A 20,649-nucleotide genomic window follows, 5' to 3' on the forward strand; every position below is an offset into this window, starting at 1 on the left:
GTGAATGGTTGTCTGTGTCTATGTGTCAGCCCTGTGATGACCTGGTGACTTGTCCAGGGTGTACCCCGCCTTTCGCCTGTAGTCAGCTGGGATAGGCTCCAGCTTGCCTGCGACCCTGTAGAACAGGATAAAGCGGCTAGAGATAATGAGATGAGATAAATTGCATTAACTAAGGAATAAATAAAGTGCTTAAACCTACCATAAACTGAACAAAATCAGATTGACACAATTCTTTATCACATGACTTGTTGTACTATAATTCTAACACCAACCCGAGATTTCCCCTCCCCAACAGCGGAGGTCACCATGTCTGGAATTCTATCATCCTCTCTGGTTCTACTTCAGGTTCACTTCCTTATTTTCTTGTACAAGTGCTTTAAAATCTTTTTGTAGACAGGGACCTTTTTAATTTTAAACGAAAGACCACATACCCCCTCAGTACAAATTTCTCATTAACTTGTACATTAATATTTTGGTTATGTATCTATTTCTTCGCGCCATACAGCTTTTTTATTCGGGAACTTTCCACAGGCATAACACATGAGGTCCAAGTTAATATTTTTATAATATTATTCGAAAAGTAGATGGCCTATCAATTTAATGAAGTCTGTGAAATTTAGTTCTGTCTGAAATGTGGTGATTGTGATGTATGTTTATTTCTGTAATATCTCACAAAATATCAGGCCATTCTGTGGCTGGGAAGTTATTTAATTTGAGGGGATTAAAGCAAATAATGTGCATGAAATCGCTCGCTTTGTGCAGTCGAGCAGACAGAGGAAGTCCGTGTGTGCATGCGCAGGTTTACCTTCTTCTTCTTCTTCTTTTGGGTTTTAGGGCAGCTGGCATCCACAGTGCTGCATTACTGCCATCTACAGGTTTCCCTTTGAGCGTGCACTGACAGTTCCATCATTCTGTCGCTAAACGAACAGCTGATCACACCGAGGTGCTCGCTGAGCGCCCATATTTATTAGTTTGGTCCTGCGTTTCCTTTCCTTCGTATATAACATCACATCTTTTCTTCTCGCTTTCTTTCCGTTACTGTAGTTGGTCTTTCACGTTTCATTCACACACTCACATCCTCCATTTTTCTCTCCTGTTTCAAATTTGTATCCCACAATGCCTTGCGCGAACGGGGAAAGCCGACCACGTGATGCATGACGTAGTATCTTGAATTGGGTCATGGTGAAGCAGGAAAAAATAGCGGAGAATTTAGGACCACATTGCCTTAAATTCATGAATTATTCTGTTAAAAATAAAAAGCTAATAAAATTGGAAGTCTGTGATTTGAATTCAGCAGCTCTCGGGCCACGAAACAAAAATAATTGGGTGTTGGGAAAATTCTTTTTATGGCCTACACTTGAAAAATCTGAAAGGCAGTCTAGCTTTAACTAACTGAGTTTCTGAGTAGCTGAGGTTTGGATTAAACTAATCAAGCAAATAAGTTACCCATAAAACAGGTTAATAATTATAAGAGCCCACAAATAAGCATAATATTTTTCCGATAATGTTTGCTTTGTGATTTCCACCACTATTTAAAAAAAAAAGTCCCTTTGACTATTCTTCACAAATAACTGAGAACCCTGAGAATCACTACAGAAGTATATAAAAATGATTAAAAATGCAGTGAATATTCATTCATTGCAAAGTCTTGCTAACCGTTCTGGTAGTGTAAGTTATAAGCCTTTGTATTCCGCTGATTGATTAGCTGTGCTTGCTTTCCCCATTTTCATCATGTTCTTTGGATAATGTTTTGGTCTGTTTGCACTCTGATATCTCTTGTTCAGACTACTTCCTGTTCGCCGACTTTGATCTGGATTTCATTTTGTATGCCTGGATTAGGCGTTAAAGTTCCTCTGTGCATGGAGTCTCTCTGAGACTGATATGTTACAAAAGCACACTGAAGAAGCGTTTTTAAACAAGCTCGTGCAGATCCAAATTCCCAAGTTTACCGTCTAGCTACCATGGGTGAAAATATTGCAGTTGTCATAGTATTCATTTTAGTAACAGTCTACCCTGAAGTTGAATCCTCAGCTGCTGCCCAAAGGCCCTGGCTGATGGCCGCTACCGGTGGCGCCATGACCAGGTGTTTCAGCAGTTGCTGAAAGCTTAACCTCTGCCATCAGCTCCTGCAAGCACCATCATGCCCCAAAGAAGGCAGTCTCCTTCGTAAAAGCTGGAGAGAAACCCCGAGCACGCCAACATACTGTATAACAACAGGCCTCCTCCACACGGCAAATGACTGGCAGCTGCAGGCCGACCTGGGAAAGCAGCTGAGGTTTCCCCAACATGTGGCAGCAACAACTCTCTGTCCAGACGTGGTGATAACATCTGAGGCTTCAAAACACCTCATCATTCTGGAACTAACAGTTCCCTGGGAAGAGCGTCTTGAGGAGGCCAGTGAGAGGAAAAGAGCCAAGTACCAGGAGCTGGTGGAGGAGTGCAGGGAGAGAGGTTGGAGAACCTTCTACGAGCCCATAGAAGTCGGCTGTAGGGGTTTTGCAGGGCACTCCCTCTGCAAAGTCCTGAGCCGCTTGGGCATTGTAGGAGCAGCTAAGAAGAGGGCCATTGCATCCGTAAGCAAAGCCGCAGAGAAAGCCACACGGTGGCTTTGGATTAAAAGGGGTGATCCGTGGACTGCTACTGGGACACAAGTCGGGGCTTGATCAACCCCGGCTGGGTCGCCTGGGTGAGGGTGTATGATGTTGCGAGACCCGAAACACCCGAGGACCCCAGGATACATCACTGAGGATGCGTCCCAGTGCATCCATGAGGTGTTTCTAGCATAGTGATCTCCCAACAGAAAGTTACCAAATATTACATGTTGGCCTACAAAGCAGAAGCATTTCTTGAATTTCAGGATTTCCAGGCACAATTAGCAAATGCAACATCATTTCCCATTCCAGTAGCCTGTCAAACTAGTAAGCACTTTTAATTGGGCAGGCTGCCATCAACACATTGTGCCACCGGGGACTGTATCTGATTGAGCTGCCTTCCTCTAACAGGTCTTAACGAATTGCAGATTAGGATCCCATTCAGATTTATTATGACTGCGATTGCATGTGAGCCATGTCACAAACATCACCTGGGTCCTTGCCAAAAGTACTGATGAATGCAGTTAGTTGGATGAGAGTAAATCCTTGCCCAAAGTCTATAAATCAGAATTAAAAAAAAAAAAAAAAGACCTGACTTGCAGAGATATAAAAAAAAATAATATGCAGTGTGGTGCTTCCATTCAGCTTCACTAACCAGGAGCTAAATGAATCTAAAGGACATCTTCAAACTATATACAGGGATAAATCTGTCTAGCGTATCACGGAGATGACTTTCACTCATTTTCCCCCAGACCTTAGGTGACATTTTAAAAGAAATATGGAAGAAAATCTCAGTTAAACATTGTGGAGTTGAGTAGGCAGGTAGAGGCAGATTTTTCAAGCTCTCTCCAGTCTGTGAGGTAAAATGTAATAAAGCAGTTTAGCAATCAAAACACTGACAAACCACCTCCTTTCCTCTCATTCCTTCTGTTGAAACTATAGCACACTACTCACACTGATTGCTCACCAAATGCAATACAGACTACGCAGGAACAAAACGGATATTTCCTGCAAGTCAAAAATGCCCAGGTGATGAAACTGCCATGAATTTTCCAAGTATGCAGCCTGAGGTGTGTTCCTGGTGCATCCCACAGTGTATTTTATATATTTGACTTTGAAAAACAAAATGTGAAGAGCAGTGTTGATAAAACAACAATAAAGTTCATGGCTATTATTGCAGTTTATAGCTACGGAAAAATGTACAAGGTACCGGTTCTCCTGAGCCAATTTATTTACGATGTGTATAAGATAATACAACTTGTTAGTTTGCTAGTTTTTTATTTAGCATTATGCCTATGTCAGTAAATGTATATATTTTTTGTTCCTTAAAGTCCTTTAGTATTTATGTACATTAGCTCATCCGGCCAACAGGTGACGAGTTTATGCCAGCATGTCTTGTCCATCGTCTGTCCGTCGTCGTCCACATTTCACGTAAATCGCTTCTTCTCTCTCAATTCTTCACCGATTTTGATTCTTTTTGGCAGGAAGGTAGGTCTGCCTGGGGTGCACATAGCTTCCACCCAAATTTGCATAATTGCAATTAATAATGACGATATGGAGTAATTAAGCCCAAATGAGCAGTTTCCACACAAATCACTTCTCCCTCAATTCTTCACCAGTTCTACCCAGATTTGTTTAATTACAATTATTAATGAAGTTATGGACTAATTAAGCCTTAATGCCTTAAGCAGTTCAACAAAAATCGCTTCTTCTCAGTCAATTCCTCGCCATTTTGGATTCTTTCTGGCAAATAGGTCAGTATTCCTAGGGTGTATATCGCTTGTATATAGTGTATATATACAAGCAGCCAAGTGTGAAGTGGCTGGGATGAGGATCAGCACCTCCAAGTCTGTAGCCATGGCGCTCAGCCGGAAACGGGTGGAGTGCTTACTTCGGGTCAGGGGGAATTGCTACCTCAAGTGGAGGAGTTTAAGTATCTTGGGGTCTTGTTCATGAGTGAGCGTAGGGGGAGCGAGAGCTGGACAGATGGATCGGGGCAGCGTCAGCAGTGATGCGGATGCTAAACCAGTCTGTTGTGATAGAGAGCTGAGCCAAAACGCAAAGCTCTCAATTTACTGATCCATCTATGTTCCCATTCTTACCTATGGTCATGAGCTGTGGGTAGTGACTGAAAGAATGAGATCGCAGATACAAGCGGTCGAAATGAGTTTTCTCTGCAAGGTGGCTGGGCTCTCCCTTAGAGACAGGGTGAGAAGCTTGGTCATTTGGGAGAGACTCAGAGTAGAACCGCTGCTCCTCCACATCGAAAGGAGTCAGTTGAGGTGGTTCGGGCACCTTGTTAGGATGCCCCCTGGATGCCTCCCAGGGGAGGTTCTCTGGGCATGCCCCACCGAGAGGAGACCCCGGGGCAAACCCAGGACACGCTGGAGAGATTACATCTACATTACAGCCCCAAGAGGAGCTGGTGGAGGTGGCTGGGGAGAGGGAAGTCTGGGGTACTCTGCTAAGGAGGCTGCTACCCCCGTGACCTGGATAAGCAGCAGAAAATGGATGGATGGATGGATGGATGGATATAGTGTATATAGCTTGCAACATTTATTGTGCAAGGTGGCCCACTTTAGATCATTCCTTCTGAACTAGATGGAGCCAGAGTGAGCTACGCCATAATTGATGACCTCATTATTTTTATTATTATTATTATTATTAGTAGTAGTAGTAGTAGTAGTAATAGTACTACTACTACTAAATTTATAATGCTATTTAGCTACTTGTGCTTTTTCTATTGCACTCCTTTATTCCCAAAATAAAAAGCAAAACTAGTAATTCTGTTATTTTCTAAGCTTGAAGCACCAAAAATGAATGTGTGTTCGGTCAGAATAACTGTGAAAACACTTTACAACTAGCCGAAGCAGTCTACTGCGATTCTACAGTCACATGGAAATATGTACAGTGGCTATAATAAGTGTACACACCCCGTTAAAATGATCGTTTTTTCTGATGTAAAAAAACAAGACCACAATAAATAATTTCAAAACTTTTCCCACCTTTAATGTGACCTATAACCTGTAGAATTCAATTGAAAAACAAACAAATCTGTTCAGGGGAAAAACATAAAAAATAAAAATGTACAATAAGCTGGTTGCTTAAGTGTGCACACCCTTAAACTAATACTTTGCTGAAGCACCTTTTGATTTAATTACAGCATTCAGTCTTTTTGGGTTCACACCTGCCTTCAATTAAAGTGACTGATTAACCCCAAATAAAGTTCAGACATTTACTCAGTTGCATCGTCCAGCAAAAGCCAGGGTTCACAGAGAGCTTACAAAGCGTCAAAGGGATCTCATTGTTGAAAGGTATCAGTCAGGAGAAGGGTACAAAAACATTTCCACGGCATTAGATATACCATGGAGCACAGTGAGGACAGTCATCAAGAAGTGGAGAAACTATGGGACAACAGTGACATTACCGAGAACTGGACGTCCCTCCAAAATTGATTAAAAGACAAGACGAAAACTGGTCAGGGAGGCTGCCGGGAGGAGCTGCAGGAATTTCTGGCAAGTACCGGTTGTGTACTACATGTAACAACAATCTCTCGTATTCTCCATATGTCTGGACTATGAGGTAGGGTCAAAGGAAAAACATCCAGGCCTGGGTAAATTTTGCAAAAAAAATACATCAACTCTCCCAAAAGCATGTGGGAAAATGTGTTATGGTCTGATGAAACCAAGGATGAACTTTTTGGCCACAATTCCAAAAGGTATGTTTGGCGCAAAAACAACACCGCGCATTGCCAAAAGAACACCATACCCACGGTGAAGCATGGTGGTGGCAGCATCATGTTTTGGGGTTGTTTTTCTTCAGCTGGAACAGGGGCTTTAGTCAAGGTGGAGGGAATTATGAACAGTTCTAAATACCAGTCAATTTTGTCCCAAAACCTTCAAGTGTCTGCGAGAAAACTGAAGATGAAGAGGAATTTCATCTCTCAGCATGACAGTGACCCCAAAAAAGTTTTGGAACGGCCCAGCCAGAGCCCAGACCTAAATCCAATTGAAAATCTGTGGGGTGACCTGAAGAGGGCTGTGCACAAGAGACGCCCTCGCAATCTGACAGATATGGAGCGCTTCTGCAAGGAAGAGTGGGCAAATATTGCCAAGTCTAGATGTGGCAGACTAATAGACTCCGAGCCAAAAAGACTGAATGCTGTAATTAAATCAAAAGGTGCTTCAACAAAGTATTAATGTAAGGGTGTGTACACTTATGCAACCAGCTTATTATACTTTTTTTGTTTTTCCGCCTAACAGATTGGTTTTTTTTTTTTAGTTGAATTGTACATGTTATAGGTCACATTCAAGGTGGGAAAAGTTTTGAAATTATTTATCGTGGTCTCTTTTTTTTTTTTACATCAGAAAAACCTATTATTTTAATGGGGTGTGTACACTTTTTATATCCGCTGTACACCAGATGATAATTTCTTGCATTGCCTAATTTCAAGGCCATAGAGATGCAAAAAGAATCCTAAAACGAAAACTTATGCTGATGCTTCAGAGGACAGAATTGCTGATTACAGTTTTCTAGGATTGTAACCGGACTGTTTCATAATTCAGTAAGTGATCCATTCTGTCTCAAAGGCAAGACAGAAATACTGGTCATTTGTAGTGAAGCAAAGAACAAAAAAAGATCTGTATGAATTTTTGAAGACAGATTTAAAAATTCATACAGACAAGAACTGTTAAAAAGTAAAAAAAAAAAAAGATATTTTGACATTTCTAACATTTCTATAACTGCATGTTATTTTATGATCAATATAGCACAGATAAGCCCCAATCTCCAGTTGCAAGATATCAAGATATTTATCCTTTTTGCCCCTCATCTTGACTACTGTAATGCACTTCTCTATTCCTATACCAAACAAGCTACAACTTTCAAAATGCAGCAGGGAGAATATTAACACGGATTAGGAAACATATTATACAACAGTTAATTCCCATCCACTAATTGGATTTGTTGAGTGACATTCCAAGAGTGACTATAGCCCCTTTTGCACAGCCTGTTCAAGGCACAAGTCTTATGTCTTTATTGGTTACTAAGGTAATGTTAGTGACATCATCAGTGGATATCCATCAGCGGCCAGCAAATATAAGGAACATAAATTTTGACTTAAAATATGAAATCTCAAGATGAAAAGGAAGAAGGGACACCTTTAACAGGAATGTACAAATCAATGTGAGCTAGCTAGAGTTCGAAAGTCTCACTTCTTCATCTAAATGGAATATATATATATATACAGTAAGCCCTCAGTATTCGCGAGGGTTAGGGACCGAACATGGCCGCGAATAAGCCAAAATCGTGAATACTTGTAACCCCCCCCCCATAAAACTGCTCACAAATGCTTATTTTGATGTCTATTGAGAAGCATATCGAGAAGTCCTACCTTCTCCTGCAGCGTCATTACCTTCTTCTGGCGCTTAGGTTCCTTGGCAGGAGCCTTAGAAGATGCAGAGCGTTTAGGAGCCATTGTAGGGCGTAAAATTATTCAAAAATACCAAGAACGCACAACACGTAAACAAGTCTGAACTACGGGAACCGCGAGACTGTACTGTACAATGCGTTCATTCGTATCAGTCAATGAGCAGCAGCCCGCCATTCAAACTTCAGCCAATAGCGAGCGACCATTCGGCTCCAAGAATGTAGCAGTGCGTAAACGTTCGATATGTTCACCGCAAATGACCACGAATCGCTGAGATTTCCGCGAATGTATAGGAGATATGTTCTATATAAAATCCCGCGAATATGTGAATTCGCGAATACTGAACCGCGAATAGGCGGGGGTCTACTGTATATATATATATATATATATATATATATATAAATAAAACAATTATTCCACGAAATCGAGTCGTACATGAGCTGATAGTTGACGAGGCGCGTAGCACTGAGTTGTCTATAATCCATGTACGACGGGATTGAGTGGAATAACTGTTTTATTCTATCCACATTCACTGGATTTTGAGAAACAGAGCTTTTTTTTGCGAATTTGATAAATAAAAACTTTACACAAAACATCTGACAAAATCATTTCCCCTTAGAATGTAAACAAACTGGTGAAATGACAGGAGCAATTTGTAAAAAAACGCGATAATAATAATCCTTGAAAAATAAAAAGGATATATTCTTACCATGAAATACTTTTATTCCATATTTTGTTGTCTTTTTTTGTATTTCGGCAGGTTTTGTTTTCAAGTAGAGTTTTTTATTTTGTCCTGGGTTGATTCAGCAACATGCTCTGCCATTTGGTTTGTTTTTTCTCTACTCATGGTATATGAGCTGATATCCTAGTAGTAGAGTAGCCAATCAGAGCATGCGATATTGTTCATTGCTCACAGTGAATGTGTATGTAAAATGTCTGTGTCTGTGTGTGTTGAAAGGAAAATATTTTTCCTTGAAGGCGATTGTCCAGTGGGTTTCTCATAAGCCTCTTAACGCTAAGAGCATCTTAACTAGGATATGTTCATTGTGATGCTCACTGTACCATTTAACAGTGATCCTTGTGCTACGATGCTTTGGGAAACCCACCCCTGATTTGTCTGCCCAGAAATTTATGTTCAGTATAACTGTAAGACGAGTCTTAATACAGAACATTCCGAGTCCAAGTACTGAAGTAAGTTTCCAACACTGAGTCCATAGTGAAGAAGATGAGACTCACTGTCTGCAGACATGGGAGGGAGGGTCAGCATACCTTCATCTAATGGTGCCATGGGCGTAACGTGCTGTGTCGGTCTGAAGTGCGCCGGTGTTACACTTGTAGGAGCCACTGGTGGGAATTCTCCATTAGCTGAAAAGAAAATGAAAATATTTCCTGATTATTTTTACATATAAGCCCTAATAAAGGTATGAATCAAAAAACAAGGATTCATTTTTAGTATGTAACCTTTAATAACCTTTAATAACATTATCTACTAAGATAGATATTGCCTGACACTCTCTGATGAACACTTTATCCAAGTACAAATATACAGTGCCTTGCAAAAGTATTCATCCCCCTTGGTGTTTGTCCTGTTTTGTTGCATTACAAGCTGGAATTAAAATGGATTTTGGAGGGTTAGCACCATTTGATTTACACAACATGCCGACCACTTTAAAGGTGAACATTTTATTTATTTATTTTTTTTTTAAACTGTGAAACAAACAATAATTAAGATGAAAAAAACAGAAATCTGGAGTGTGCATAAGTATTCACCCCCTTTTATATGAACCCCCTAAATAAGAGCTGGTCCAATCAATTCACTTCAAAAGTCACATAATTAGTTGATTAAGATCCACCTGTGTGCAATCAAAGTGTCACATGATCTGTCACATGATGTCTGTAGAAATCAAACTGTTCTGGAAGGACCCTGAGTCTGTAACACGACTAAGCAAGCAACATGAAAACCAAGGAGCCTCCAAACAGGTCAGAGACAAAGTTGTGGAGAAGTATAGATCAGGGTTGGGTTATAAAAAATATCCCAAACTTTGAATATCCCCCAGAGCTCCATTAAATCCATTATAGTAAAATGGAAATAATATGGCACCACTACAAACCTGACAAGAGAAGGCCCCGCCCACCAAAACTCACAGACGTGCAAGGAGGGCATTAATCAGAGATGCAACAAAGACACCAAAGATAACACTGAAGGAGCTGCAAAGATCCACAGCAGAGATGGGAGTATCTGTCCATAGGACCACTTTAAGCCATACACTCTGCAGAGTGGGCGGGGCTTTATGGAAGAGTGGCCAGAAAAAAGTCATTGCTTAAAAAAATCACGTTTGGAGTTTGCCCAACAGCATGTGGCAGACTCCCCAAACATATGGAAGAAGATTCTCTGGTCAAATGAGACAAAAATTGAACTTTGTTGGCCATCATGGGAAATGCCACGTGTGGTGCAAACCCAACACCCTGAGAACACCATTTCTATAGTGAAGCATGGTGGTGGCAGCATCATGCTGTGGGGATGTTTTTCATCTGCAGGGACAGGAAAGCTGGTCAGGACTGAAGGAACGATGGATGGCACTAAATACAGGGCAATTCTGGAGGAAAACCTGTTTGAGTCGGCCAGAGGTTTGAGACTGGGACGAAGGTTCACGTTCCAGCAGGACAATGATGCTAAACATACTGCTAAAGCTACACTGGGGTGGTTTAAAGGGAAACATTTAAATGTCTTGGAATGGCCTAATCAAAGCCCAGACCTCAATCCAATTGAGAATCTGTGTGTGGCATAACTTGAAGATTGCTGTACACCAACGCAACCCATCTAACTTGAAGGAGTTGGAGCAGTTTTGCCTTGAGGAATGGGCAAAAATCCCAGTGGCTAGATGTGCTAAGCTAATAGAGATATACCCCAAGACACTTGCAGCGGTAATTGTCGCAAAAGGTGGCTCTATAAAGTATTGACTTGGGGGTGAATACCTATACACACTCCAGATTTCTGTTTTTTTTCATCTTAATTATTGTTTGTGTCACAATAAAAAAAAAAAAAGTGCACCTTTAAAGTTGTAGGCATGTTGTGTAAATCAAATCGTGCTAACCCCCAAAAATCCATTTTAATTTCAGCTTGTAATGCAACAAAACAGGACAAACACCAAGGGGGATGAATACTTGTGCAAGGCACTGTGTGTATATATATATCACTGTGTAAAAAAATCAAAAGATGGAAAATATTTTAGAGAACATAGTACAGGTGGTTGGTTCTTCACTCAGCTTATGGTGAAAAGGTGAGGGCACATTTGCTTGTGTCTTAATTACAATGTCAAGCCACACAAGCTCTAGCAATTGTTCCATTTGCCAGTTTCCTCAGAAGACAGATCACCCCTTCACCCCAAATACAGTCCAACTAACAGTACTGGGACTATGTGGAAAATCTCATTGTGAAGAAGAAGAAGAAGAAAAATACTGACATGAAAGCAACTCCCACGCCATTTCAGCCTGGGCTGGCACCATTCATCATATTCATCATCTGGCTGTGCTCCCTACTGCTCACCACTTTTCATGGTGCACACTGCCACCAAAGCTATTATCAGTCCTCCCATTTGAGACATCACTGGTGGAGTATGTGACTGGTTCAAAGCATGGCCTCCACTTTTCCTGGCCTAATTCTTAATTCTAACAGACCAGCAACATCCTCATCAGGAAAAGGACCTTAGATGTGCCTTCAGATGTAGACGTTGTTCTCAGAATGTCCTGTCTCAATTAGGGGCCAGTATTATGTTTTATACTATCTTTAATCTGATTGGTTAGAAGGTGTGGATTAATTTTAATAATTTGAATCATGAATAAACAGCTGCTCTGACTGAAGTGACAGGGATAATTCAATTCGCAATCTTAATGTATTTTTCAAAACAATTCTGTTTTCTTCAGAAACAGCTCTCATAGCAACTTGTATGGTGGATGCTGCAAATCATCCAAGACTAATAACAAGTGTTGCCAGGCAAAACAAACCTCGCCTGGCAGCACTTACAGTGGTATGCAAAAGTTTGGGCACCCCGGTCAAAATTGCTGTTACTGTGAACAGTTAAGCAAGTTGAAGATGAAATGATCTCCAAAAGGCATAAAGTTAAAGATGACTCATTCCCTTTATATTTTAAGCAAAAACATTTTTTTTTTTAATTTTCATCTTTTACATTTTCAAAATGACAAAAAAGGAAAAGGGCCCAAAGCAAAAGTTTGGGCACCCTGCATGGTTAGTACCTAGTAACACCCGCTTTGGCAAGTATCACAGCTTGTAAACACTTTTTGTTGAACTTCCAGTTCGACAAGTTTCTTGGGCTGTCTTGCATGCACTGCTCTTTTGAGATCTATCCACAGATTTTCAATGATGTTTAGGTCAGGGGACTGTGAGAGCCAGGGCAAAACCTTCAGCTTGTGCCTCTTCAGGTATTCCATTGTAGATTTTGAGGTGTGTTTTGGATCATCGTCTTATTGTAGGACCCATCCTCTTTTTAACTTCAACTTTTTTACAGATGGTGTGATGTTTGCTTCCAGAGTTTGCTGGTATTTATTCGAATCCATGCTTCCCTCGACCAATGAAATGTGCCCTGTGCCACTGGCTGCAACCAACCCCAAAGGATGATCGATCCACACCCATGCTTCAGAGTTGGAGAGGTGTTCTTTTCCTGGAATTTGGCACCCTTTTTTCTCCAAACATACCTTTGCACATTGTGGCCAAAAAGTTCTATTTTGATTTCATCAGTCCACAGGACTCATTTCCAAAATGCATCAGGCTTGCTTAGATGTTCATTTGCAAACTTCAGACACTGAATTTTGTGGCTAGGACACAGGAACGGTTTTCTTCTGATGACTCTCCCATGCAGGTCATATTTGTTCAGGTGTCGCTGCATAGTAGAACAGTGCACCACCACTCCAGGGTCTGCTAAATCTTTCTGAAGGTCTTTTTCAGTCAAACAGGGGTTTTTATTTGCCTTTCTAGCAATCCAACAAGCAGTTCTTTCAGAAAGTTTTCTTCATCTTCCAGACCTCACCTTGATCTCCACTGTTTCTGTTAACTGCCATTTCTTAAAAACATTACAATCTGAGGAAACAGCTACCTGAAAACACTTTGCTATGTTCTTGTAGCCTTCTCCTGCTTTGTGAGCATCAATTATTTTATTATTCAGAATGCGAGGGAGTTGCTGAGAGGAGCCCATGGCTGTTGATTTTAGGGACAAGTTTGAGGAGTCAGAGAATTTATACAGCTTTGAAATCTGCATCATCTGACCTTTCCTAACGAAGAATTTGAACAAGCCACAGCTCAATAAGCTAATTAAGGTCTGGAAGCTTGGTAAAAGTTACCTGAGAACTCAAATGTATTGGGGTGCCCAAACTTTCACATGGTGTTCCTTTTCTTTTTTCACTCTCCAATTGTACAAAACAAAAATAATACACAAATCTTGCAGAAAACACTGAGAAAAATGTGTCGTCTTTACCTTTATGCCTTTTGGTGATCAGTTTGTCTTCTGCTCACTTAACTATTCACAGTAACAGACATTTTCAGTAAGGGTGCCCAAACTTTTGCATGCCACTGTATTTTATACCTATATGTTGATGATGGTAATATTTCTCAATCATCAGCTGTCAGGTTATAGTCCTATGAAAATCCATTACCTTGAGTTTGACATTTCAAAGTCACTCAAGGTCAAAGATCACAGTGCCAAATGAAAGCCCATATGGCACTTCCTATAAGTTGATGATGGTAAATATCTGTCTACCATCAACCATTTTCAAGGTATAGTTTTCTGAAAATCTGTGACCTTGAGAGTTTGACCTTTCAGAGTCACTCAAGGTTAAAGATCATGGTACCAAATGAAAGGCCATATGGGAGTTCCTATGGTATATGCTCATAATAGTAAACATCTGTCTATCGGCAAACGTTTTTGAGTTATAATGGAAAATATGTTATTTTGACTGAAAGCTTGACCTTTCTGGTGACCTTGACCTTCACCTTGACCCGATTACCCCAAAATTTAATCAGGTAATCTATGGACCATTGCCCATCTACCCTGAAAATTTGAAGTCAATCAGTGCAACCGTCTAGATGCTAGATTGTTAACAGCAGACACACAAACCGCACTGATTACCTCACCCCACTTACTCCGTCGCGGGTGAGGTAATAAAGAAATGAAAAAGGGGCATCGATCAATAGATAGATAGATAGATAGATAGATAGATAGATAGATAGATAGATAGATAGATAGATAGATATGTCTTATGGATGGCTTGAAAATGGATGCAGGGTCTTTTATGAATTGCAAAACACCCAAGAACAAGGACTAGGGCTTTGCAACATAACTACATATGGAATCACAAGCATGGAATCAACATAAACATGGCATAGATGGGACAATAAACAACAATACAAGTGCTCATTGTGTATAAAGGTGATTCAAGTGTCCGTGATGGTCATATGACTTGGTGTGTGATGTGAACACGTGTTCAGTGGTAGTAGCTGATGGGTGCTGTGATCCTGCACTGTTACTGGCACTAACCTAACAATATGGTACACCTTTCTGTAATGGAATGTTTATTTCCAGCCCTTTGTAGGAGTCAGTAAGTTTTCCACCATTGGCAGGTTTTCAGGAGAGACAGCTTTTCAATTTCTCAGTCACAAAGCTGTGGTTTTTTTTTTTTCATCTTTACAGATGGAATGATTGTTTATACCTGCCATACCATAAGGGATAACAGGAACTAGCTGTTTTCATATTCTATCCACATTCACTGGATATGAGCAATCGTGCGCTCTGATTGGCTACTCTACTACGAGGATATCAGCTCATATACCATGAGTAGAGATAAACAAACCATGTTGCTGAACCAACCAATGATGAAATAAAAACTACTTGAAAACAAAACCACAAAAAAATGCAAAAAAGCAACAACATATGGAATAAAAGTATTTCATGGTAAGAACGTATCTTTTTCTTTTTAAAAAAATTATTATTATTATTATTATTATTATTATTATCTCACTTTTCACAAAACGCTACTTTCATTTCACTGGTTCACTTACATTCTAAGGGGAAATGGTTTTGTCGGATGTTTTGGATAAAGTTTTTATTTACTGAATTGGCAAAAAATAAAAATAAAAATGCTCTGCTTTATCAAAATCCAGCGAATGTGGATAGAATAAAACAGTTATTCCACTCATTCTCGTCATACATGGCTGATAGACAACTCGATGCTATGTGCCTGATCGGCTATCAGGTCATGTACAACTCAATTTCATGGAATAACTGTGAAAATAATAATAATAATTATATATATAGTACCAGTCAAAAATTTGGAAACACCTTCAAATTCGATGTTTTTTCTTTATTTTAATTAACTAAAAGGCATTTCGTGTCTTAAAGTAATGACTGACTGTTATTTCTCTTTACTTAGTTGACCAGTTCTTGACATAATATGGATTACTACAGTTGTCGAACAGGGCTATTTACTGTATTTTTATTATTTACTCTTTACTGGTTGACGGTGTCAAATGCATTAAGAAGGCAAGAAATTCCATTTTTGACAAGACACACCTGTTAATTGAGAAGCATTCCAGGTGACTCCCTCATGAAGCTGGTTCAGATAATGCCAATAGTGTGCAAAGCTGTTATCAAGGTAAATAGTGACGACTCTGAAGAATCCAAAAGATGAAACGTCTTTTTTTTTAACACTTTTTTGTTTACCATATAATTCCATATGTTATTTCATAGTTTTGATGAGTTCAGTATTGTTCTACAATGTAGGGAAAAAAATTAAAAAATAAAAACATCGAATTTGAAGGTGTTTCCAAACTTTTGACTGGTACTGTATATAAATTAATTATCAGCTCTGATAACAGTTGATAACTAACCCTGCTTCATTACACCACCCCATCATTGATTGTTATCCTATTACATCATTGACAGTATCTCATCTCATTATCTGTAGCCGCTTTATCCTGTTCTACAGGGTCGCAGGCAAGCTGGAGCCTATCCCAGCTGACTACGGGCGAAAGGCGGGGTTCACCCTGGACAAGTCGCCAGGTCATCACAGGGCTGACACATAGACACAGACAACCATTCACACTCACATTCACACCTACGCTCAATTTAGAGTCACCAGTTAACCTAACCTGCATGTCTTTGGACTGTGGGGGAAACCGGAGCACCCGGAGGAAACCCACGCGGACACGGGGAGAACATGCAAACTCCACACAGAAAGGCCCTCACCGGCCACGGGGCTCGAACCCGGACCTTCTTGCTGTGAGGCGACAGCGCTAACCACTACACCACTGTGCCGCCCTCATTGACAGTATTTATAATTTAAATCAGAAAATATTCTGGAGTCTGTAGGAAGCCACGTACAACGCAATCCGTTTATTTATCTGGGTTTTGTTTGAAAGATTTTTTTCCCTCCTAATTTGGTCAAATGACAGCGACCAACTAGGGAGGGTGAAGGCGAGCACATGCTCGCCGTCACATGTTTTCAAACTGCTACTCATACAGTACACCACTGGGCAGCGAACACTCTCAGAGAACTGCACTCTTCTGCATACACCAGCTCACAGATACCAATCATTGGTTAGTGTTGCTTTGATTGACAGGGCAGAGAGTAACAGCACCCTCCACCCCCCACAGAGAACACAGCCGATTTTGCTCTCTCAGCCACAGACGGCTGTGTTAGTATCAGGATTCCATCAGGAACTTGTGATCTCTTGATGATTAGCGAAACACTTTTTTCTTCTGCTAAATGATTAAAACTCTCAATCCTTTCAAATCCTTGGCACCATTGTTCAGACTATTATTTACTCCTGGACCCGCTTAGTCACAATGACTGAATAAACAATATTTGTTTAAAATGATTTAATATTTTATTAAGACATAACAAGGCATCCTTCTGTAGTTATTGAGATGGTGCAATTTTAACATCAAGAATCAGAGTGGGAAGAAACGTGAGCCGGATTTTAATCATGACCATTTCCTGAGTTATTGGCCCAGACACAAAAGAGCTACAAAAGCCATTTGGAAAGCTTTTAGAATTCATTCAATGGACGCTCTCTTTCTCTGATCTATCAAATTTATAATTACGTGCGGTATTAAAACTTATTTGCAGTTATGTCGTTAGATGAAGGAATACATTAGTACTTACTCATAACCTTGTAAAGATTCAATGAGCATTCTGAATATTCAGGAAATTTTTCAATTTTACACTAGATCCTAGTTAATGGTGATGCCACTGACATCATGTCAGCAAGAGCCACAATTTGCATAGAACTACAACTACAAACACCTGCTTTTTATTTCCCATTAAAGCTAGATTGCCTTTCAGATTTTTCAAGTGTAGGTCATAAAAAGAATTTTCCCCGACACCCAATTATTTTTGTTTCGTGGACCGGGAGCTACTGAATTCAAATCACGGACTTCCGATTTTATTCGTCTTTTAAAAATAGAACAATTAATTAATTTATCTCCACGTGGCCCTCAACTCTCCGCTATTTTTTTCTGCTTCACCATGACCCAATACAGGGCCGTCGACAGGGGGGGACAACCGGGTATTTTGTCCCGGGCCCAGGCATGAGGGGGGGCCCAGAACTGGTCCCTCATGAAGATGCCATTAATCATTCTGTTTCATTTCAAAATGTGTTGATTTGGGGGAGAAAAATGTGCTATATTTGCATTCAATGAATGATTTCTGGTTCTTTTGCCTTTATTGTCTTCGAAAATAGATTCAAGAACCCACGTACCACCCCTAATGCAGAAATGGTTTGGTCTTTGATTAAGGCGCCAAATAACACGACACTATAGAGATCTTGCAGTCACGTGACCGGAAAGTACACAACCGCCATCTTGTCAGTCAAAAACACCGCTGAATACTGCTGCACTCGTGTACAGAATGGATCAATTTCAACCGACGGACTACACGGCTCATTTTTCTAATGAACAGATAACTAGACATATGTCTAAAATAAACGATCTACAGATTAGTGACCCTTATGGCTTACCGGACGGAGTTTTCACGACCGGATTTTGAACTGCCAGCGGAATACCCGGACGTGTATAATTACCTCATTAACTTTCCCTCGCTGTTCAGTGGTGAAGCACTGCCTGCTTATAAACCTCTGCACAGTTATCTTTACAGAAATTCAGGATTTGTCAGCGACTCAGATGTGGCATCTTGTAAACAAAATAATCCTCACTGGATGGGTAAGTCACTTAAGTATTGAGTATAGCACTGACCAGCCGATTATAGAATAGAATAAGATAATTCCAAATCGTCCGTGTTGTTTACATGGATCTGGCGTTGGAGAGATAGAGGCTTGGCAGTGGAGATTTGAGTGGCTGTTTGTATGTGTATATGTATGTGGCAATCATATCCAAATGTTTTAGGCACGCTTGCTGAGCTGCGCTGAGCTGGACTCCGGTTAGCTGAAAGCCCGTGGAACGCTGCCTCTTGTTAATTAAACCTTATTTTGTTGGAAATCATCCCGTGTAGATACGACGGCATGTGAAATTGCCAGCTAGATAGAGTTTAATGTAACGAATGGGCTATAAATGGGGTTGTGGCAGCGGGGGCGTGGTCAAGCACCGGTCTGTGACAGGAGGGCGGAGTCAGGGAAGGTAAGTGGCAGATTCACTTCACCTGAGAGCAATTAACCTGTGTTTGTGTGTCTTCCCAGGGACCGCGCCCTATTTAGGGAGGGAGAGCGAGAGCAGAGGAGATCTCTCCCGAACCAGACACCTGATGTGTGTGTGTGCGTGTGTCTGCGTCAAACCTATTGTGTCCCCTGAAAAGTGGAACAATAAAACCATTTGTTGAACCTGATCTCTGTCCTGCCGTCCTCTGTGCTCCACCCACACCTAGGGAAAGCTACAGTGGGGCCGGAACCCAGGAAATGGAGCACCAACCCAGCAGCCCCATGGAATCCTCCCCGTTCACCGACCTGGTCCACGCCCTCGCCACGGCTCAGCAAAGCCAGCACCAGGCGCTCGTCACCCTCCGAAAGGAACAAGAGCGGCGCTTCGATGCCCTGGTGCTGGCCCAGCAAGAAGATCGCAAGGCGTTCCGGCGTCTCCTCGCGTCGGCGGGGCCCACCAGCGCTCCGGCCGCGGGCCCGTCTCCCTTCACCTTAACTAAGATGGGCCCGCAGGATGACCCCGAGGCTTTCTTCACGTTATTCGAGCAGGTCGCTGAAGCCTCGGGGTGGCCGATGGAGCAGCGCGCGGCGCGCCTCCTCCCCCTCCTGACGGGAGAGGCGCAGCTGGCTGCACTACAGCTCCCCGCCGATCGCCGGCTGGCCTACGCCGACCTTCGCCGGGCTGTCCTTCAGCGCGTGGGGCGCACGCCGGAGCAGCAGCGCCAGCGCTTCCGCGCGCTGCGGATGGAGGAAGTCGGCAGCCCGTTCGCGTTCGGCCAGCAGCTCCGGGACGCCTGCTGGCGGTGGCTGAGGGCCGAAGATCGCGACGCCGAGGGAATCGTCGATCAGGTGGTACTGGAACAGTTCATCGCCCGCTTACCAGCAGGAGCCGCGGAGTGGGTCCAGTGCCACCGCCCGGCGTCGCTGGATCAGGCAGTCGAGCTGGCGGAGGATCATCTGGCGGCTGTCTCGGCGGCAGGACAGCAGATGTCGACATCTCTTCTCTCCTCTTCTCTTTCTCTCTCTCTCTCCCCTCCTTCTGTGTCCCGTCCTCGCCCCATTCCCCCACCGCGGAGGCGGGGGCCGGCACCACCCCTGCCGGCCCGCCGCACCCGCGGTGCCCTCCCGTTTCTCCCTTCTGTGTCTGTCTCTCCCCCACCTCAGGTGAGTGAGCCCCAGAGCACCGGTGCAGAGGGGAAGCCTGGGCCGGTTTGCTGGCGCTGCGGGGAACCGGACCACCTTCAACAGCAGTGCACAGCAATGGAAGTGGGCGCGGTGGTTCGGATCCCCGACGCGCCAGAGGCCGCCCTCGATCGGGCCGGAGCGTATCGCATACCGGTGAGTATCCAAGGGGCTACATATCAGGCATTGGTGGATTCTGGTTGTAATCAGACCTCAATTCGCCAAAGCCTGGTTCAAAACGAGGCATTGGGGGGAGCACAAGGGGTGAAGGTTTTGTGTGTGCACGGGGATGTTCACAGCTACCCTTTGGTGTCGGTCCATATTATTTTCAGAGGGGAAAAATTTATAGTGAAGGCGGCGGTTAATCCTCGCCTTACCCACTCGTTAATTTTGGGGACGGATTGGCTGGGATTTCGGGGTTTAATGACGCGCCTAGTAGAGAGTGGGTCCTGCCAGTTGACAGGGGGAGGTCCCGGTGTCGTTTTGGCGGGAGCAGCTGTCGCGGAGCCGTCTACGTCATCTCCGCGTCAGGGTGAGGAGCCACCGGCTCCTCCTCTCTCTATTGGGGAATCCCTCGCGGATTTCCCATTAGAGCAGTCGCGAGACGAGACTCTGCGGCATGCGTTTGACCAAGTGAGAGTAATCGATGGTCAAACGCTCCCGCCGAACGCCACCCCGTCCTTCCCCTACTTCGCGATTATGAAGGATAGATTATACCGAGTGACGCAGGACACTCAAACTAAAGAGCGAGTCACGCAGCTTTTGATTCCAAAGAGCCGCCGGGAATT

The 20,649-nt window shown here is 42.5% G+C and overlaps 1 protein-coding gene across 1 annotated transcript in view; it reads right to left on the reverse strand.

The window, feature by feature from the left end:
* alk (ALK receptor tyrosine kinase) overlaps positions 1 to 20,649 on the reverse strand; it is a 225,471-nt gene that overhangs the window by 94,928 nt on the left and 109,894 nt on the right. The window contains exon 7 of the mRNA XM_060934731.1: positions 9,289 to 9,384. Coding sequence (XP_060790714.1) covers positions 9,289 to 9,384 — 96 coding nt within the window. The remainder of the gene's footprint in view (positions 1 to 9,288; positions 9,385 to 20,649) is intronic.

The sequence above is a fragment of the Neoarius graeffei genome, chromosome 11 (assembly GCF_027579695.1).
Source record: "Neoarius graeffei isolate fNeoGra1 chromosome 11, fNeoGra1.pri, whole genome shotgun sequence".
NCBI classification, from domain to species: Eukaryota; Metazoa; Chordata; class Actinopteri; order Siluriformes; family Ariidae; genus Neoarius; species Neoarius graeffei.